Here is a 19,348-nt window from a genome sequence, read left to right as displayed (position 1 = left end):
GGGGAAACTGTTCTCCATGAGAAATACAGTGGACTAATCTTTTAGCTACAACTTCTTGCATTTGTCACTCTATGAAGTACCCAGACCTGTACTGTTACAGATGGAAGACTTCCTAAGGCACTGTTGCTGGACCTTGATCCTTAAAAATCAGCATAAAATACATCAGTGAAGACTCCACATGGGTACAGGAACACTGGCAATCTCTCTCAAACAAAAGCAAGCTCTCACAGTATCAAAGTTCAGCCACAACAGCCTGTCTGCCATTCATAATCAGCCAGCTGCAATGAACTGCACAGCTTTTTCCGAACAAAGGATGAAGTGCTAAAAGAAGCATTTATGCAACCATGGAAGCCAATAAAAGGTTTGAGAAAAAATGAGTAGGAATTCAAGCACATTCTTCTCATACCATTTGTGCCCGTTTGTGTTACAGTAATATGGAAGACAAACTTCCATAATGCCAGGGATTAATTTAAAACTGATAGAAACATTATTGTCTTCAAAGCTTTAGTTTGTCTGAATTTCCTCTCCTTCATTTTCAACTCCCCTTCACTTGATCCCCAGAAAATACTAAATGTACTGTGAATGCCAGTAAAACAGCCTAGACTCAGAAGCACAACTATTACTACAGCAAAAACTATTTAATAAGTCTGAAGTGCTAATCAATGAACAGGAATGGCAGAATTGTACCTAAAGAGCAGGTGGTTTCCATGGAGGGTTTTATGCCCATTAACTTGGAGAATTCCAGAGAATTGATTACTTTACCTCTCGTTTTGTGCCATTGAGGTGAATTCTTTGAAGTAATCGCCTTTCAGAGTCTGCCCAATACACTTTGTCTTCTGTATAATGAAAATCCATAAGCGTTGACTGACCAGTATCAGCCACCAATCTTTCGTGATTGGTCCCTTCAGTGTCAATTCTAAAGATGGCATTTCCATGGCTAAAAAGTAGGAATGGTGCAGGGTCTGGTGTGGAGAAAACAAAAAGAGACCAATTAATAGATAAGCGTTGCACTTTTGCTGCATTAAGTTCTTATCAGTATTATACTAGCCAAAGAGAATGTTCGGGATCTAACCATCTGTCTCATATTTTAATGATAACTTTCCAGGCATATCACAGAGAACCAATAAGATATAAATGTAATGGTGCTTTCACATTTAATGCTGAAAGTTAGGTCAAAAATCTGAGTCATGAAACTGAGACTGTAGTGGTTGTTACCACTAATCCTGAATCCTACAGCCTAGTCAGAGATCAGAAGAACCATTGCATGCGTGCCAACAGAGGTTGGAAGAATTATGCCATGGATGCATCTCCAAGTTGAAGACCGCTTCCAACTACTGTGCTACAGCAAGAATTTATCACAGAGAGGTGGTCTAGGGTCTCACTTTAACTATCTAAATAGGGAAATTGAAGATCCCAAGACAGGGCATTGGAAGAAGCTAGAGACTGTGGAGGTTTCTTGTGATGCAAAGGGCTGAAGGAAACCAAAAGACCTGTACTTAAAAATCCTACAGCTCAACAGCAACAACTCCTTCCAGACAACAACTGTATTCGTACTGAGTGAAGGGTAAGAGCGTATCAGTAACTTAACATAAAATACGTTAAAATGAAAGGTGTTCCAATTATGGCCCAAATTCCAATTAAGGTTGAAAATGATGAGCAACTAGAATGGTCCAAATAGCCTTAATGGAGCGTTAAAACAAGGTGATAAGTATGGAAGTACAATTAGTAGAACATAACGGTTGGGGCTGCAGACTACACTAACCCAGTTTTATCAAGTCCTCTTTGTTAATTTTAGCATATCACCATAGGGCAGGGTTAAGATTGCCCAGGGAACCTTAACTGCATTTCCAAACCACAATGGTTTTCTTTCAGGCAATTTGAATATTATGGATGTCTATCAAGTTTGTGGTAGAGGAAAGGAGTTTTTATGTAACCAGTCACATTTTAGCCTTCAGTTTAAAAAGAAATGTGTTTTTTTCCTAGTTTAAAAAATAAAAAAAAAAGGGGGTATACAGACTAGTCCTTAATTTACCACTAAAACAACATTCAAAGAGGAAAGTCCATTGCGGTGGTAATGGTGGGGATTTATAACATGGTTGCCTGAAACAACAGATCATGGCATACAAGCAATGCTCTAACAAAGTGACTTTGAAATGCAATTATTGATATAGATCCAAGAGAATGACAACTTTCAAGCCTCTCTAATCACTTGTTGAATTGATCTTCCTGCAATGCAGAGTGACTCTCTATTTATCAAGGATGGATATCATCAAAGGTGCACTATCATCAGTTTTCCTGCACCTATACTTTTGAAAATTAATCTGGTTTTATTGACCAGATTTGCAACCTTTTAACTAAATATCTTTACTATTAGCATGAAACCTGAGGCTTTAAACTCAATAGACATCACTTCTACAAATTTTAGCCAGATGCTCCATCTTCGTCATGGTTGTAAGGTTGCTTGATTCAACCCTTTTCACAGCAGAGGAATGAGACCAATTTTGATTTCTCCAAATGAAGAGCAAGTTAGGCAGAAATTTCTGACAAGCACTCAAGATGCAATTTTCTTCTGTTCACAAGGAAGATGACCAGCACTCTGTTTCTATACTAACAGACTGTTTTGTATCTCAAGTTTTCAAGCTATCACCCAGTTATAACAGCTGCTTCTCAAATTTTAGTAACTCCCCTTTTCTGCTGCTATTTGCACTGAGCAACCCCATGTGAGAATATTTAAACTATGAAGATTTGCTTTACGTAAATGGTAAATGAACGGTGAAGTATAGCAAGGTTGATTTATCTCAGGAATTTGACAGCTGTACTGCCTGCATTTTTGCCAATTAATTGACCAAGAGCATTTATATACTTCGTTTTTGTCCTTTCCATTCTCTGAATTTCCTACCAGGCACCCATGAATGAGGGCTGTAAATGGAACAGGGATCAAACAGATCTAACTTGGATTGCAGAGGCACCAGTCAGATTTGGGACTTAATTTTATCAGGGGTTTAATGAACAGGTAGACAACACCTCAATCAAAGAGCTTCCTGTCTTTAAAACATGAGGGTGTACACTTGGTGTACCCCCTATAGAAGGGTTTATACCTAGTATAAGGGTTCCTTATCCATCACAGTGGCTCTTGAACCGTCACTCACTTTCTAGTAGTGCTATAAATGTTAGCAATAATGTTTAAAAAAGTTGAAGTCCTCCAATATTAAGGTAGGATTGTTCTTTGAAAGATACCTGTGCACATATATCACTGTGAGGTAACATGGTTTTTTTCACTTCTCTTCAGTTAGGAAGTGAAGAGTTTACAAAACATTTGATTAAAAAAAAAAAATTCTATTTAAGGGGCTAGAGATGTTTAGACAGGACTACAAAAAATGCAGCTTGGGTCTTTGTGAGTCATGTGTCAATAATGATGATTCTAGGAGCTGACTGAAGTAATCATGTTGGTGCCAATTTGGGAGCTGCACAGAATGCTTTTGGTTATGTTCATGGTCCCAAAGGCTACATGCACAGGGACTCAAGTACATCTCCTACTTCTTGGGTCAGAAACGTGCCCTGTCACATCCCATCTCTGCATTAGTGAGAGTCCCAGGCAAACATTAGTCAGAAAAAGAAAACCTGAGCTCCTGGATCAGAAGGGAGCTGTAGCATATCCCAGACAGGAACCAAAACCAGACATTCAGGAAAACAAGGTGGAGAGGTGAGAGGTGAACTTCAGAGCACTTCCACCTCATACTCTAGACGCAATATAGGGTTAAACCAATCAATAAAATCCAGCTAGATTTTTTTCCCTGGGTAACATCAATTGAGGACAAAATGAAGGTTATTCAAAGGCAATAACTATGGATATATTCCTCTTAGAAGGGTTAAAAATTTTTAAAATTTAAATGCATCTTATAAATTCAAAAATCAATTTATACACTCAGGACAGAGCGAAGGAGAGAAAGAACTCACAGTAGCACTCATGTTTACTAAGAAACCGCCAATGGGCCAAACCAAAAATAAGGGCTTCCTGCTTATGATTTCATAGCACTGTCCCTAGAACCTAAACGCACTGGAAGGACATCAACACCAACACACTGAGAGAGGCAAAGGTAGCAAAATCTTGTGTACTGCCATCTTTTCCTGGAAGTACTAAGCGAACCAGAGCACCCCAGTCACTGGTCCAGTAGGAACCAGCCAGGCATGGTTCACTTTGAAAAATAATGCTAACTAAATCTCTAAAGCTCTTTTTTAGTTGTCAAAAAAGAAAATGACCTTACCATTCACATAGCAAGACCGTTTGTCAATATCCAAAGTGTAGCCAGGCAAACAGGAGCAGATGTAAGACCCTGGAACATTGATACAGGTTTGGCCACAGGTTCCCAAACCGCCTTCAAGGCACTCATCGATATCTGAAACGTATTTTTGAACAGATCAGGAAAATTCAGCTAGCAAAACCAGCAAAGAGCAAAGAGAAAGAATATCCTTGACATAGTTATCTAATTGGTCACAAAATTTAATATCCCATCACTAAAAAAGGAGAGGAGGATGGGTGTATTGCTTCGTGCATTGGTTTAAGAATTATTGTTTTGTCCGTTATCACATGCACAGTGATATTTTTTTTTTTTTAGAAAACTGTCCAGGGAAATTACCATTCTCCCTAGTGTCTGGGCACTCTGGTCTCTGATTGCCCAAACACAGCGAACAGACTTGCCTCGTACTCCATTTCTGTGATTTGCATTATCATTTGCTATGCAAATGATGCCTGCAGCTGCTTCTACAGTAATAATTTTGCCAACAAATTAACGGACTCTGCAAAACAGCAAAGCAGCAAACAGACTGCCACAGCACTGAGTTCCACATTGAGCTCCTTTTGGTTTGAGTCAACTCTCAAAAATACATACAAAACACTAAAAACCCTACTATGTTCTGACAGCAACAAGTCCAAACCAAGGAAACAAGCAAACTAATTAGAAACTTGGCTTTTAACTGGTAGATTAGGCTACAGCCTTTAGGAATTAAAAGATATTTGACCTATTTATGGTGTTTTATCAGGGCTTGAGGCAGTAACTATTAATTAAGTCCTAAATTAAGGACTTTATTTTTCAAAAAAATGTCACCACTGAGGAGCATATTTGACACTAAGGGGAAAGAAATTAACCCTATAGCAGTACCATGGATGATTGTCCCAGAAAATTTAGATTTCGGTTCCTACTGAAAACAAATACATCTGATAGTAACTTCCCGAGGTACTTGACATCTGGCAGTACCATATCCTGGTATATTTCTTGTATAACCACTGTGAGGGTTGCTCTAAGGAGCAGCTTTTTCCCTGCCCAAGATCTATTTGATGTCAGTGGCTTTTGTTCTGGGTTTTATCGTCTGACTTTGCACATGCAGGAAAAAAGGAATCAACACAAATTTTTTTAGAGACGCATTTGATTAAGTCACTAAAGGACATTGATTCATAACCAAAAATACATATATGTATTGAGTTATTGCAAGTATAGCTGACAACAATTTTTTTTTTTTTTTAATTGTATTCCTGATCAAGAATTTTGGGCAGTGGAATAGGATCTTAGATGATCATCTAAATCAAGTGCAAATTATCACAGTGCTTCAGGAGTTCTGTGAGTGTTAGGTGAGGATTCCCCTAGCTCAAAGAAGGTTGGAAATGGCACCTCATGGTAACTACAAGGAACTGCAATTTAATCAACTCACACCAGCACTTTGAAAGAAACTTTCTGTCTCAGTAACCTAAGGAGAGCTAAGCAACCAGATCTCTGATATCCCGTGGGTCTGGGAAACGGTCTCCTTTAACTGCTTTAAAAAAACTACCTGCAGCAGAAGTGTTCAGGGGTTTCTTCTGTGTCAGGTATCAAAGTTGTTCAAAAAGAATGTCAATGCTTTCCAGGCACCTAACATGTCTGTACAGACTAGGGAATGTTTCCGTATTGTTTTCAGAGTTTTCCCCCAACGTTATGTTCCATGTAGCAGATGAACTAATTTGACAATATATGAAACGAAATCAGAGCACACACAACCGATTTCTGTTGAACAGATTATGAAGGTAAAGCAGAAGCATTTTCAGCAACTTAGTTCCATAAAGCACTCTAATTCTAACCCACAATCTTCTTCAAACAATCAGCTTTCAGGAGCATATTTTCCCACACGTACTAGGGATGCACATGCCATTCTCCACAGCATTAAAGGAGTAACTCTTCCAAATCCCCTCTAGAAAGGCTTGACTGGCTTAGAAGTTTGTTAATGGGCTACAGAAACCGTGAGCTCCAGGTTGCCAGTTTAAAACTAGCTACTCCTGGCTAACATTGCCTGGATGTCATTAAAACTAAAGGGCTTTTTGATAACCCGTACAGGAGGGCTTTGGTGACCTCAGCTCATTGTCACAGCTGCTGTCAGTGTTGAGACGTGAAGGAGTCTGCAGGCATGAACACTGTATCTCTCCCTGATGCGCTGGTTTTCAAATGGAGTAACGGGCTGACTAAGCCGGAGAGTTAATCTGATCTAGTCACCAGTACAAAAGCAGGTGCAAGACTCTTGAAAAGGCTATAATGTAGTTCATATTAGTCAATATACTTTTATGACAATAGTGGCTTGTTAAATAAACATGATGTTATTTCTCTGAGGAAATCACAATTATGGATGATAAAGGCAACTGTGTAGATGTAAGATTGCTAAAGACAGAGGTCATTTGACTAAGCAATGTGAAACACTGATGAAAGAACTATTATTCAATCACAATAAAGAGCACATTAAATATGAATAAGAAAGATAGGCCTGACCTACAGATCGTATCTGGAAGACTGCTTAATCTGAAAAGGGTTTGTGTTCCTACTGGACAGAAAGCTGACCTCTTAGCATGTTACTGGGCAAGAAAGTTTAAATCACAACACATATAAACACAGGAGAAATGAATGACAGTGGGGAAATAATTTTACTTCTGGCAGTGGTCAGACTATATTGGCATGCTGTTTGTATTTCTCAGATAGTGGTTCTTAAAGGATCCTGAAAAATTAGAAAGTGTGTACAACACGGGTAAAAAGCCTGATTTGAGGGTAAGGAAAAGTGCCTTTCTGTGAGACACTTAAAGAGCTCAGTCTGCTTAGATTATCAGAAAGAAGCTTGGAAGAAGGATTGATCACAGTATATAAATACCTTCACAAAGGAAAATTACCAGATTTTCTAAAGAACACTATAATCTTTTGCAGGGAAGATTTAACAAGGACTGATGGCTGAGAATTGAAGCCAGGGAAATCAAATTTAGACATTAAATTCACATTTTAACAGGAAATGTGATTCACTAAGGGAACTAGCTACCAAAAAAATCCTGTGAAGGTCTGAAAAACATCAGTGGATATTCTCAAGTTAAGATCAGACTGGGCAGACATGCCTTAACCAAGCACAGGTTACTGAGCTATGTACCAAGGTAACTGGACAATGACCTGTTATTTACAGGATGGATTTTCCAGCTTTATATCAGTGTAAAAAACTGACTCTCCAAGAAAAAGCACGCTGATTGATCAGGCCACAAGAATTTACACTGCCTCCCCAGTAATTGTACTTGAAGAGAGGATTTCAGGGTTATCAATCTGCCCATTTTCATCACCACCAAAGTTCACATAATAAAGCAAATCCCACACATACTGAAAAAAGAGCAATCGCTCCAGCTGAAGAAAGGCTATAGTGGAAGAATAACTGCCCAATAAAAGACAAGGGGCGCAGCGGTGACAGGCGGCTGGCCCACCAGAGAATGCCCCTTCCAGCGGTAAACAGGAAGCGCCAACAGACACAACACTATTGTAAAACACGCTGCAGCGCTGTGGACATTCAGCTTTTATGGCGCTAACAATGGAAGAGGGTCCTATGCTTAACATGCTCTCTTCTTTGCTTAAAGTCCAAAAAAAAAAAAAAAAAAGAAAAGCTGTTTCTTAAGGTTTAGGAGAACTCGATCATAAAACCATCCATCGGGTGTAACTAGCAGTGCCTTCACCTGCACTCTTAGTGCCAAAGCAAAGCACAGAGCTGCATCCTGCTGTAGCTGTTTTACGTGTCCTGGCAACCACATCCCCAGTGGGAACTTTACCCTGTGAAAGAAATCGGCTTAGTGAACACAAAAGCTGTCTGCAGTGCCCTGACAGCCAGCCCTGAAAGGAAGAATGAGGTTCTGCTCAGTTCTCAAAGGCTTCTTTATGCAAAAAATGCCTTGAGAATCAGCAAAAACGATGAATCATGTCATCATGATGTTGGCAGCTCTCAATGACTTTGCATACAAATATGCTACTTTATTGAGAGCCCTGAGAAATGCTCTGATTGCAGAAGGTGAAGCATTAGTATGCCTGGCAGGGATACAGAGAAACCACAGTGAGCCAGAACTTGAGTTTCATTATGGCCCCAGATACATACTTTAGATACATAAAATATACATGTGCAGATACACACACTCAAATAACCTCACTCAAATTTGGTTCCTGGGGATTAATTCAATCTAGCTATATCTAGCCACTATCGTAATCTTTCAACAAGGTTGAACATGAAATTTCATCTGGGTGAAAGCAGCCCATCCCTTTTATCTATTTTGTTAAAAGCATACATCTCCAAGATCAGAAGATAGCCAGAAATGGAAAAAGATGCTCCATCTATCAGCAGGTCACAATAAAATAGATGAGGCATAGCTCAGTGTCTTCTCTCTCTAATTTTAAATGAGGTTTAAAGTACAACCTGATCACTCACAATTTTTGAGAGGATAGAGGCTGTGAAGTGCTCGAATACTATGGTAAGAAATCAATGTGAATACAATAAGGTGGTTATCAACTCCTGACCTCTTCCAGTCCAGAGCCACAGAGGTGATCATATCACAGATATGACAGCAAGAGCAATCATATGATTTAATTAAGTATAAATTAGAATCAAATTTAGAATTGAAATAAAATTCAGAAATCACTTGTAGACATCTTGAAAAGAAATGGCAAAAAAGATCTCAAGGGACTACAATATCTTTAGTTTTCTACCTTTCTGGACTCAGATATCAAGGGTTTGAGCACTAAAATGGAAAAAAATATATTTTGGTTTTGTCTTCGAAATAAATTCTATATGTAAATTAATAACTACAAAATGGACCTCAGCTTCCTGAATCATGCAACTTTCAACATACTGTTATTGGCTTGCCTTTCGAAGATGAATTTCATGAGGCTATCATCTGGCCCTCTTTGAAAGTCATCAGCAAATACTGTCATCCAGCCCCCTTTAAAATCAGGTTTCAAATTAGATACTAGAAAGTAGTCAGTTTTGTTTAAAACAGAACACAAAATTAGTATCTGCCATTTTCCACTGAGCAAACAATGATGTGTCTCGCAGTATTAGTCATTGGTCCTGGAGTCTGCCCCTTAGCCCTCTTCAGGGTTAAGCTTCATGTGATGTGTGATGCCATTTCTGTCATTTCTTGTAACATATTCGCCTCCTTCCTATTTTGATCTAAGTTTTTACAGCTAAAGTATTTGTCCACATTCAGCTGGATCCAATTTCCAGAGAATTCAATGGGAATCTTCTCATGAATTGGTCTGTGGGTTCAGACCCATGTTCAAGAATTCCTGACTACTATTTGGTAACAATATTTTCAAGCATCTTTCCCCAGGGCAGTATAATATGAAGTGAGCTAGCTGGAAGACAAGGAACTGAAGCTACTGAAAACAAGGAAACAAGCATGCCTCGACTGCAGCCCTTCTGAAATACAGAGGGATACAGTGGGGTCTTAACAGGTTTATTCCTATGTCATGACAGGAGTAGACAATACAGTTGCCCATTTTTTTGGCTCTTACTGCTCCTTATGCGATGCTTGCAAAGAAAGGGGATGGCTGTGAATTAGTAAGGTTTTGACACTTCATATTTCTCAGAATACAACATAAGAAGTTTTAACAGTGTGTCTTCAGAAGGCTGTATGGAGCAAAGCGAAGCCAGGATTTAGCTAATTAAGGTGAATTTAAAGATGTAATACAAAGAGGAATAACTTAATATTCTGCATCAGCAGTGCTCCGTGGTAAGAGAGTGGTGAACCAGTAAGAAAGGAGAAAACTTGAGACACAGAAAGAAGTATCTGACCAAAGAAGCTGACCTAGATAGCTGCAGTTGTCACCTTCAATTGCAGGCTGTAGCTCTGTAGGAATGTGCAGAATGTTAGCCCTGAAGAAGTGACAAGGTCTGATCAGTTAATGTCAGAAGTTAGTAGAGATGTGCAGAATTTAAGAACCTACCATTAGGTAAACTTCAATAATGTGGGTTGTGTTTTGCCTTCTTCAAAAACTTTTTTACAGTATTGTGTTTTTTTTTTCCAAATGACTATCTTCCTTCACTTTTAAAACTTACAAAGTGAGTATTCAAAGTCAGCCCTGAAGCCAAAGTACACCTCCAGTCTTGCAGTGTCCAGAACACAATATATTTACCTGGGGTAGCCCAAGACTAACAGGCACTAGTATCTAGTCTAAAATTGATAATGCAAGGGGCTGCTCGAGGGGTTTCTTCAGATGTGTGAAACTTTTTGGTCTCGAGTGGGGAAAGCATCTATACACCATGAGAGAATAAAAAATAGTGTTGTTAAAGCAGTACTTCAGGGGGGCGCAGGCAACAGATTCCAACAGGCATCAGGCCCATCCCCTGGTGTACCATGAATGCTTACATGGTCGAATATGTTAGAAGTCAAAGCTCTCCCAGGACCAACTGCGCACATGTTTTTACCTTGTAGGAATAATAACTCCTGTGTAGCCCATACCATTTTTCTTTAGAGGTAAAACGGTCTATGTTTTCAGTGGGGTCTAAGAAAGATGAGTTATTTAAAGGTAACTGAGTCCCCAGTCCTGACATCAGCTTAAAATAAATTATTAAATCAAGATGGCAATGTCAAAAATTGTAGAAATGCTTCCAATTCTACCATAACTTGCCAATAAATTGATATGTTCATTCACCAGACTAGCCTTGTTCTGACCTCATGATCTGTTCTCCCATACTTTCTCTCTTATAAACCTTGCTGTTGTGGGACATATGGCCCCTCTGAAAGGCCTCTCCTCTCTTGGCATACCAAGTCAGGATTCAAATAATCTCTCTTAAAATAACTGTATAAAATTATGTGAGACATTTAGGGTTAGATTTCATTATCCTTCCACAGGATGAGAAGGTCTTTGATCTTTGAATATCCCTAGAAATAAAAGGAACTAATTAAGAAGTGAGCTATTTAGCAATGTAAGAAGAGCACAACCTAGACCTTCATCTGCAGTGGCAGTATGGAAAACAAGTCTAGAAAAGCCTACACACTTTCCAGTAAGTGTCATTTGTAACAGTTCACTAACAGAGAGCAGACACCTTCTCAATTCAGGGTAGTCCTTATGGCTGGCAGGATGCCACCACAGTCACAGACGATAAAGAACATTTTACAATTGGTATATTTATTACAGCTCACCACGAATGGTCGCCAAGCCACAGTTCAGCTTGCTGTCATTGTTCACAGTTCAGTGGTATGAGTCATGTCTCCCACTCACCACTTTTACCCCCACTATTACCTTCAAAGCCTGCCTCCAGCTTCCTACCACTTGCTTCCACTGCACCCTCTATCTCACATAGTTAATGAACTAGAATATCATGCATCCGGTCTTCTGGTCAGCACATGACATGTATCCAGCACAGAGAGGAATGAACAGGGGAAATCCATTCCACCAAAGCATCCTTCAGTCTTACATTTCATGTCAAAACTTCACCTTTGCTTAGTCCCCTGTAATCCAGTGGTCCCTAATTAAAAAGATACCCTAGCACACCTCATTTTTCGTTTATCCTATGTTACATGGAATTGCTCAGAGTACGGCACAGTAACGTTAGCTCTTACGCAAACGACGACTTCTATTACTATTTCTTGCAGAGTTTGCTGAGCTACCGGCCATCCTGGTTTGGTGCTTTACCTAGAGTACCCCCATTCATACAGCAGCTGAACGTATCTAATTTTCAACAGAAAAGACATAATGCAGGGCAGGTTATTGTCTCCAGTAATGGAAGAGTGATGCACACCAATATGTGAAATATGTCAACTGAAATAAAAAATACATCTTTGCAGCCTTTTGAATGTCAATATTTAGAGTACTCATTGACTCATTAAAGAATAGCCAAGCAATTCCCTTCATGTCAGTAGGATTCTCCTGTTATATGTGAGCTCTTAATTGGGCAACCCAGTAATGTAGAAGTCATAACTAATGTACATCCTCATTAGCTTGTGGAAGTTAGGTACATACTATATTAGCAAATAGTGTGGATCTATAGGAGAGGCTGTGTAAAGTGCAACAGTTGCTGAGGATATGACATACACACCGCATATATTTCAGGTTGAGGTTACGGAGAACGAGGTCTAGTCTGGCCCCATGGACCAAATGGCCATCAACAGCGGAGAGGATAGGTGCTCTCCTACAGGAACACCTTCTGGTTTAGGTTGGCCTAAAGGGAATCCAGTTTGTGCACTTTGAGAGTGCTCTGCAATGTCAAGACAAGCATAGTGAGAGGTGGCAGTATGGAGATTCATTTCAGAAATACACGTCTCATTTGAATTCAAGCATCAGTGTGGAAGCACCCTAGGTGTGTTTGGCGCTCAGATAAACATTGAGTCAGGTTTATCATTTGTACACAGAAAACGCCTAGCTCCTCCTCTCTCAATACAAGAGCATTTAACATGCATACTTCTATTTTCTGCTTACAAGATGGTATTTCTTGGCAGAATGCACAAAGGAGGCACCTGTTATTAAATCACTGGAATCATGTCAAGAACTGAGTCAGAGCCTCTGAAGCCCAAGCAATCTAAGGCAAAAGCATTAACTCCAAGTATTAGGTCTGTTTGCTTGAATCCTTGCAGAGCATTTCCTCACCTCCTTACTGCAAAGCCCACGACTTCATTGGCTCTGGCTTTCTAAAAAATAATTGGACTTCAACATAGCAGGGTAGGGAGAAGGGTTCTGTCATTCTTTGTCTTACACTTTGTAAAGAATAGGAACCTGCATTTTACATGTTCCAAATCACTGGAGCTGATTATACTAATATTAGTGTCATATATTTCACTCAGACTTTAGTACTACAGTATCAAACACACCTGTGATTCATGTATTGTATCAGACGTATTATTACATATAAGCACATATATCTACATACACCAATAAACATAGAAAGAGTAGTTTTTAAAGTTATCTAGCCCACATCTAAGTATATACTAATACATAATCATTAAAATACTCCTTCTATATGCATATAGAAATACAAAAATACACCTATACACAAATTTTACATATATAGAAGCACAAATATGTGCGTGCACATGTATTGAAAATACGGAGACACTAAAGCTATGGCAAGGAATTTTGGTAACTAGGGAACAGTTCAGATCTCTTAATGATCACATAAAAGTTTATCCTGCTTTCTGATAGTTAAACTGACAGACAAGTGACTGATTTCTGAAAAACAAACTAAATAAAATGAGTTCTGTTTATTATGAGAAGCAGAAGATATTGAGAAGAGGATTTATCAATTCTGCCAGAACAACACATAAGCAATCTGTAAAAAAACTCTTTGAAAATTATAAAGCTCAATTAAAAGAATACAAATGCAGTTTTCTTAATCTGTGAACGGTTGGCAACTTACCTATACAAGCAGAGTTTTCAGTCTTTAATCTGTATCCATTAGGACAGTTCCAGTGCTGCAGAGCTGAGAGGCTGACAAAACCAATTTTAAAAACCACTGGCAAAAAAGCAACAAGGAAGAGAAACATAATCTTGAGGGTTTTGAATTGACACTAGAGAAAAACTAGCTTGTATTCAGTCATATCCAGGACAAGATGAGCATGTGTAATCCCAAAAGGTTTCTGCAATCTCCCACTTTACGCTCAGACATTTTATCACAATAGCAAGTTTTATCTTTGCCTTGATTTTCTTTTCACTTTAGCCCTTACTGTGTCTGACTACAACCTTGAAGAAATTCCTGGGAGATTTCTTCCCCACACACGTCGGTTTTTTTCTCTCTCTCTCTTTCTTTTTTTTTTTTTTCTTTTTTGGAAGCCAAGTATGAAATGCCTGACACTCTTGCCACAAATTTAACACAGCTTAAAAGCAATGCTCGCAAGGATCACTGTGAATTTCCTCGCAACAAGCGAAGTTGCTGTTTAAATCTTAAAAGCAGCAAATTTGGAAAACTGTTCACCACAGCCCTCAGTGGAGTATAGGCAGCGAGATCTTCAGGTACCGTCCTTCTCCAAAACGCAGTTGCTTTTTACATACAAACTTGGACGGACTCCTCTTTTCTTTTTAAAGCTCCGCTTGCCCCACCTCTTCTCTTTTTAGTACCACTTGAGTGAACCCTGTGTTTGCAAATAGTAATGTGGTCAGTTCTTTACTACAGGGAACTGAGCCAGAATGCAGATACTCAGCCACCCATAATAAATACAGTCGATTTAGAAAAGCAGCCCCTCCTGCTTGAGAAGTACCTGCAGCATGCCAGCTAAGTTTTATTTCTCAGAGATTGTAGGCAGGTTTCTACCGTGCCTGTTCAATCATGATTAGTTGCATTCATTTTAATATTGTCATGTGTTTTACCACCGGAAACAAACTTTGTCATCAAAACATTTCATGCAAAAAGAGAAAAAAAAAGTCCCTCTGGTTTCTCCGATATATTTCAACTGGAAATACAAATTGGCTTAAGGTCAAGTTCAGATCTAGGGTATGTGTTTGTAACTCTGATTTCAAAGAAGTTGCAACCATCTCTCTCAGGTCTGAATCTGGCCCTTCTGCACTTCCAGGAAAATACCTGCTGTCAGAGACCAAGGCAACGTGTTCTGAGTCTGCATCTCTCACACATGTTGCAGTCATTTATATGCACACATCAGTGCTGTAAGAGGCTACTGTTGTGATGCAATGTTCTCTTTTACACCTGTTTTGCTGAGGTATATAAACTAGAGAAATTACAGGTGCATCAAGCTCATAATTCTTCCAGTATTGAAAAAAATCTCCTTTTGCCCAGTCCTTTGGCCCAGACCAGCACAGAGCATGAGCATAAGTGATTTGCTGAATTTTGAATGTGCTGAGATTTAAGCAGGTGTTTAAATGGTTGACTGCGCCAGGCTTTGTTGAGCTAACTACTGTGAGGCATTCTGGTCCTGTCGTTTTTTTCTTTCCCTTTTTTTTTTTTGAATTTCTGCAGTGTTGTGCTAGAATAAATACTAATACAACAGCTGGATACAGCAGCAGCATCAGATGGTAACCTACAGCTGTACAAGTAGTCTCTGGGAATTCGCCTCCCCCCATATTTGTCTGAATCGATAAGAGTCTAGACTTGCACTGTCAGAAAACAAGCAGCATGAAACCTGATTATAAATTGGGCCACTCTCCGTTAAAAGCAACTGTTTCTTGATGTTTCTGCCTGTGTGTAAGCACATTCTGCTTGCTCAATCTTCACTACTACAGCTAATGCAACTAATTGAATCTGGACTGACAAATGGCAGCCACATTTCCATATACTCTGTTCAGAACCGAGTCTCTATTCTGCATGCTATAAAATACAATAACAGTAATGTAAATTATGCAGGGCCAGACTCATGCCAAACAGCATTTGCTTCTCCAAATAGTCTCCTGGAATACAAAAGGGCAACCAATGTGAAAGCACAGTATAATGCCATCCCATCTAGGATTACAGGATCCTGCCCAGGAACTGTGGTATGTTCCACGTGAACCTCTTTTACTAATTCTGCAGCCGTCGGTTCCTCCTCACACGATTTTCTTCAGTGTTCAAGCTGGGAGCATGCAACCTAAACAGCTCAAAAGGAATGTGTCACTTCTTTGTGAGCAACCACCAGCAGAGTGTTTGCTAGACCGTGAGGGTGGCCGTCCCAGCACAGCTCTGACCTCTTCCAGGGCAGACTCAGACAAACTCACTGAAGGAGACAAAATGAATAAGCTCTCCCTTTCCTATTAAAAGCCAGAAGCAATTTCTGCCTTACTCACATTCCTTTAGTCTCCCATTTACACACATTGTCTTTCCTGAACATCTTCCTCAATCTTCCCCCCCTCCTCTATTTCCTCTTTTTGCCTTTACTCAAAACACAGTCAAAGGCATGTCCCAGAACTTCTCTTTTTTCTCTAAAGTAAAAGTGAAGACAGAACTGTCTGACACACCAATATCACAATGAATTTTTCTGGAAGAAGAGATCGCTTCACTGCAGTCAGGTAAGGAGCGATTAATAAAGTCGTTAATTTTACCATCCTAGAAGTACAGGAATGGTTTAAAAACAGAAAGAAAAATATCTTAATAGTGGGATTACTCTTTTTTTACCCTTAAAAACCAAATATAGCTCAGACCAGAACTAACCCCCAGACCCACAATATGATACGATATGATCTAGGCCGAAGGATGTAAATAAGTTACTTGAAAGTGGATAGAACCAATCACCTCCCCTTAGACCAAACAAGAAAGTTCTCAATAAAGTATAAAATGCATCAGGCTGTACCTAAACTTTTCAAACATACCATTTTTCACCAAGTGGTTCAGCATATGGCACACAATAATTCCTTCACTCCTAAAGTCATTTAGCATTTAAGAAGTCGTTCAAACATGTTTCTACAAAGCAAACTATTGTCACCTACAGGTATTAAGTACAGCAATTTACTTTAGTCTAGCACTCATATGATAAATTAAACTAAAATAGCACAGTAGTCTGTTGTAGGGCTCACCACAGAATCAGTCCAAATGATCTTAAAATTATTTGTCCCAGTACGTCAAATGCAAAGAACTGACTTAGTTTAATTTGACCTGTTGACTCAAGAGACTGATGAACTAACAACAAATAAACAATTTATTCCTTTCTTTTGAACTTCCCGCTTTCTCGGCTAGCTTTGGAAGGTTTTCTTTGCCAAAGTTGGTAAAGACCAGCTAGTGATTCCAATGGAGGGGGTCTGCTCGCCTACCTTGGCAAAGAGCTGCTGATATGTAGTTCAAGGACAGTATGTTCTGGCTGTTTCTAAACTGTGAAGGAAACAGAGCCCTCCCTTAGTTTTCTGGGGCTTTCAATATCTATATTGTATTAATTAGCACACTGTTTAAATCATACATTTGTTTTTATTCTTGCTTACTACACATTACATTAGCTTGTCAGCACTTCGACTTCTTTTCCTGTCAGCCTCCAAAAGTTTGATTCTGGCCTTAGGCATATTCTAATCTGGTTAAAATTATATTTTGTAGTAATCACAATCCCAATTACCACCAACACAGGTTAATGATTAAATGCAAGAGTTCACTGAAATAGTGTAGGAAATGTGTAGTGGCTATCTCTAGTACAAATAGCACAGAGCAGTGAGGAACACTCAGATCCCACAAAACAGCTTCCGGATCCTCCCTGATGGCTTCAGGGAATCTGCCAGCCCCTGGGTCAACATGCTCATGTACGTCTCATTCTGTCAGAAAAGGTAGTGCCACCAGAGCAGTAGCTGACTGACACAAGCAACTTTTATGATGATACTGGGGATTTCTCATCACCTTCAGGAAAAATACACGTTTTTGTAAGCCATGCGTTACACCTACTTACTGAAGCTTGATCTCAGGATCAGCGTGGGGATGGCTGACTCTGATCACCATGCTTTCTCTGACATGACAGTGCTTGATTCAGTACTGCTAATGTCATTTCAGCAGGTTGAGCCTGCATCGTGTATAATCCTGACAGAAGGGACATTATGCGATATTAAATTGCCTGTCAGACAGAGCAGGGGGACGCACAGCGTGAGAGAGTGGCATATTCCAGAACTCTAAAAGCCAGGAATGCCTGAAATCTCCTCCCGAGGTATGACGGCCATTCTGGTTTTGTCCTCAAGCATGTCACTCATTGTTCTCTTCAACAATTTGGAGATGCTTTTTGGCTGGCAGGATGTTGTAATTTAATTTATTAGTAAAATTAATTGAAGAGCGGGGCTTTAAATCATGAAAGCTTTATGAAAACCAAGTGCTATTGTAGGTAATCTCTTTCCAGTTGTCTCAATTTGTTTCACAGCAGCAATTAAAACAAATACCCACTGAATTTTTTTTGGTAGTTTGAGTCCCATGTCTTTTCTGCTACAATTTTTCCTACTGCAATCTGATTTTAAGGAAAAGAAAAAGACAGAAAAAAACCATGTTAAAACCATACTGTTAATTATAACCAATATTTTCTTTTTAAAGAGGTTTTATGTCTAACATTTTGATAGGCACTTTGCCCCAGTTGCTGTACAGTGAATACTTATTTCATCAGCTAGACCACACTGGAATCCACAGAAGGATCCAGAAAGTTAAATATGCGCTCTCTCGTATCCAGACAGTCAGAACAAGAGCGAAACATTCTGGGGAAGCCACATAGCACACTACTGACTTATGACATTTATCAATGTTAGATGATTACTTTAGGCCCCTATGTTAGCAGACATAAAGGAGTAGTTAAAATAACATGTTGAAACAGTCATTTGGCTCTCTGAAGTGGAGATAAAAGTGAAGATAAAGCAAGTAATTTGTTACCATGAATAAGGTCTACGCAGCTTGTTACGTGAGAATATTTAAGACAGGATCTTAGTAACAGGTATGGCATTACTTCACTATCAGGGCCAAAAAATGTATCCTCCCCATGGTTTTTTGCTTGTTTCCATCCCAGGGATAGCTCTGTTTCACCCACAGCAGAATGATTTCTAGTGCACGTACTAAAACAGCCACTCTAACAGATCTCTCAGAACAAAGGCACTGGCTGAAATCTGATTTCACTGATTTTCAGAGTTGCTGAGCACTCACCATTTCCACTGATACCAGTAAGAGACCAGGATTTCAAATATCAGTCCGCAGGTTCTTATTTGGAGTCCATCACAGGTATTGCTACTTTTACTCTATTTATCCCATGAGTTCTGGGCTGGGAAGATGAACAATTAAAATGAATTTTTCAGCCAACTTTTGTCTCCACATTACAGACCTTTTCAGATGGTTCATTCTTCTTGTGACCATGATGCTCTTTAGAAAATAAACACCAAGGGACACTTTATGTTTTTGTTTTATAGCTGCCTCGCTGGTGACATGGAACAGAATCACTGCATTTACCAATTCACTTTGTCAGATTAACCCCATTTCACCTGGTGCGTCTATTACACCAGTTTGGCATACCTACACAAACACACACCTGCATAAGCTGACATCTGTGTATCACATCTCAAAGGCAGAATCAAACAAGATGGACAATAAACAGAAGTAGAAGTATAAACAGGCATTGTTATAGTCAGCTTTCCACAGCAAAAGCACCTGAGATGAACTCAAAAGACTGGAATTACCGGAGATG

At 39.3% G+C, this 19,348-nt stretch overlaps 1 protein-coding gene across 1 annotated transcript in view; it reads right to left on the bottom strand.

Annotated features, from left to right (window-relative positions):
• Positions 1 to 13,964, bottom strand: part of EGF (epidermal growth factor) — a 64,035-nt gene extending 50,071 nt beyond the window's left edge. The window contains exons 1-3 of the mRNA XM_075150605.1: positions 13,663 to 13,964; positions 4,266 to 4,397; positions 763 to 962 (exon numbers count right to left, since the gene is read on the bottom strand). Of these exons, the coding sequence (XP_075006706.1) occupies positions 763 to 962; positions 4,266 to 4,397; positions 13,663 to 13,789 (459 nt within the window). The 5' untranslated portion in view covers positions 13,790 to 13,964. The remainder of the gene's footprint in view (positions 1 to 762; positions 963 to 4,265; positions 4,398 to 13,662) is intronic.
• Positions 13,965 to 19,348: the final 5,384 nt, after the last annotated feature.

This window comes from Calonectris borealis, chromosome 4, assembly GCF_964195595.1.
Source record: "Calonectris borealis chromosome 4, bCalBor7.hap1.2, whole genome shotgun sequence".
NCBI lineage: Eukaryota > Metazoa > Chordata > Aves > Procellariiformes > Procellariidae > Calonectris > Calonectris borealis.
The sequence above is the reverse complement of the archived record's forward strand: the minus strand, read 5'-3'. Positions and strand labels throughout refer to the sequence as shown.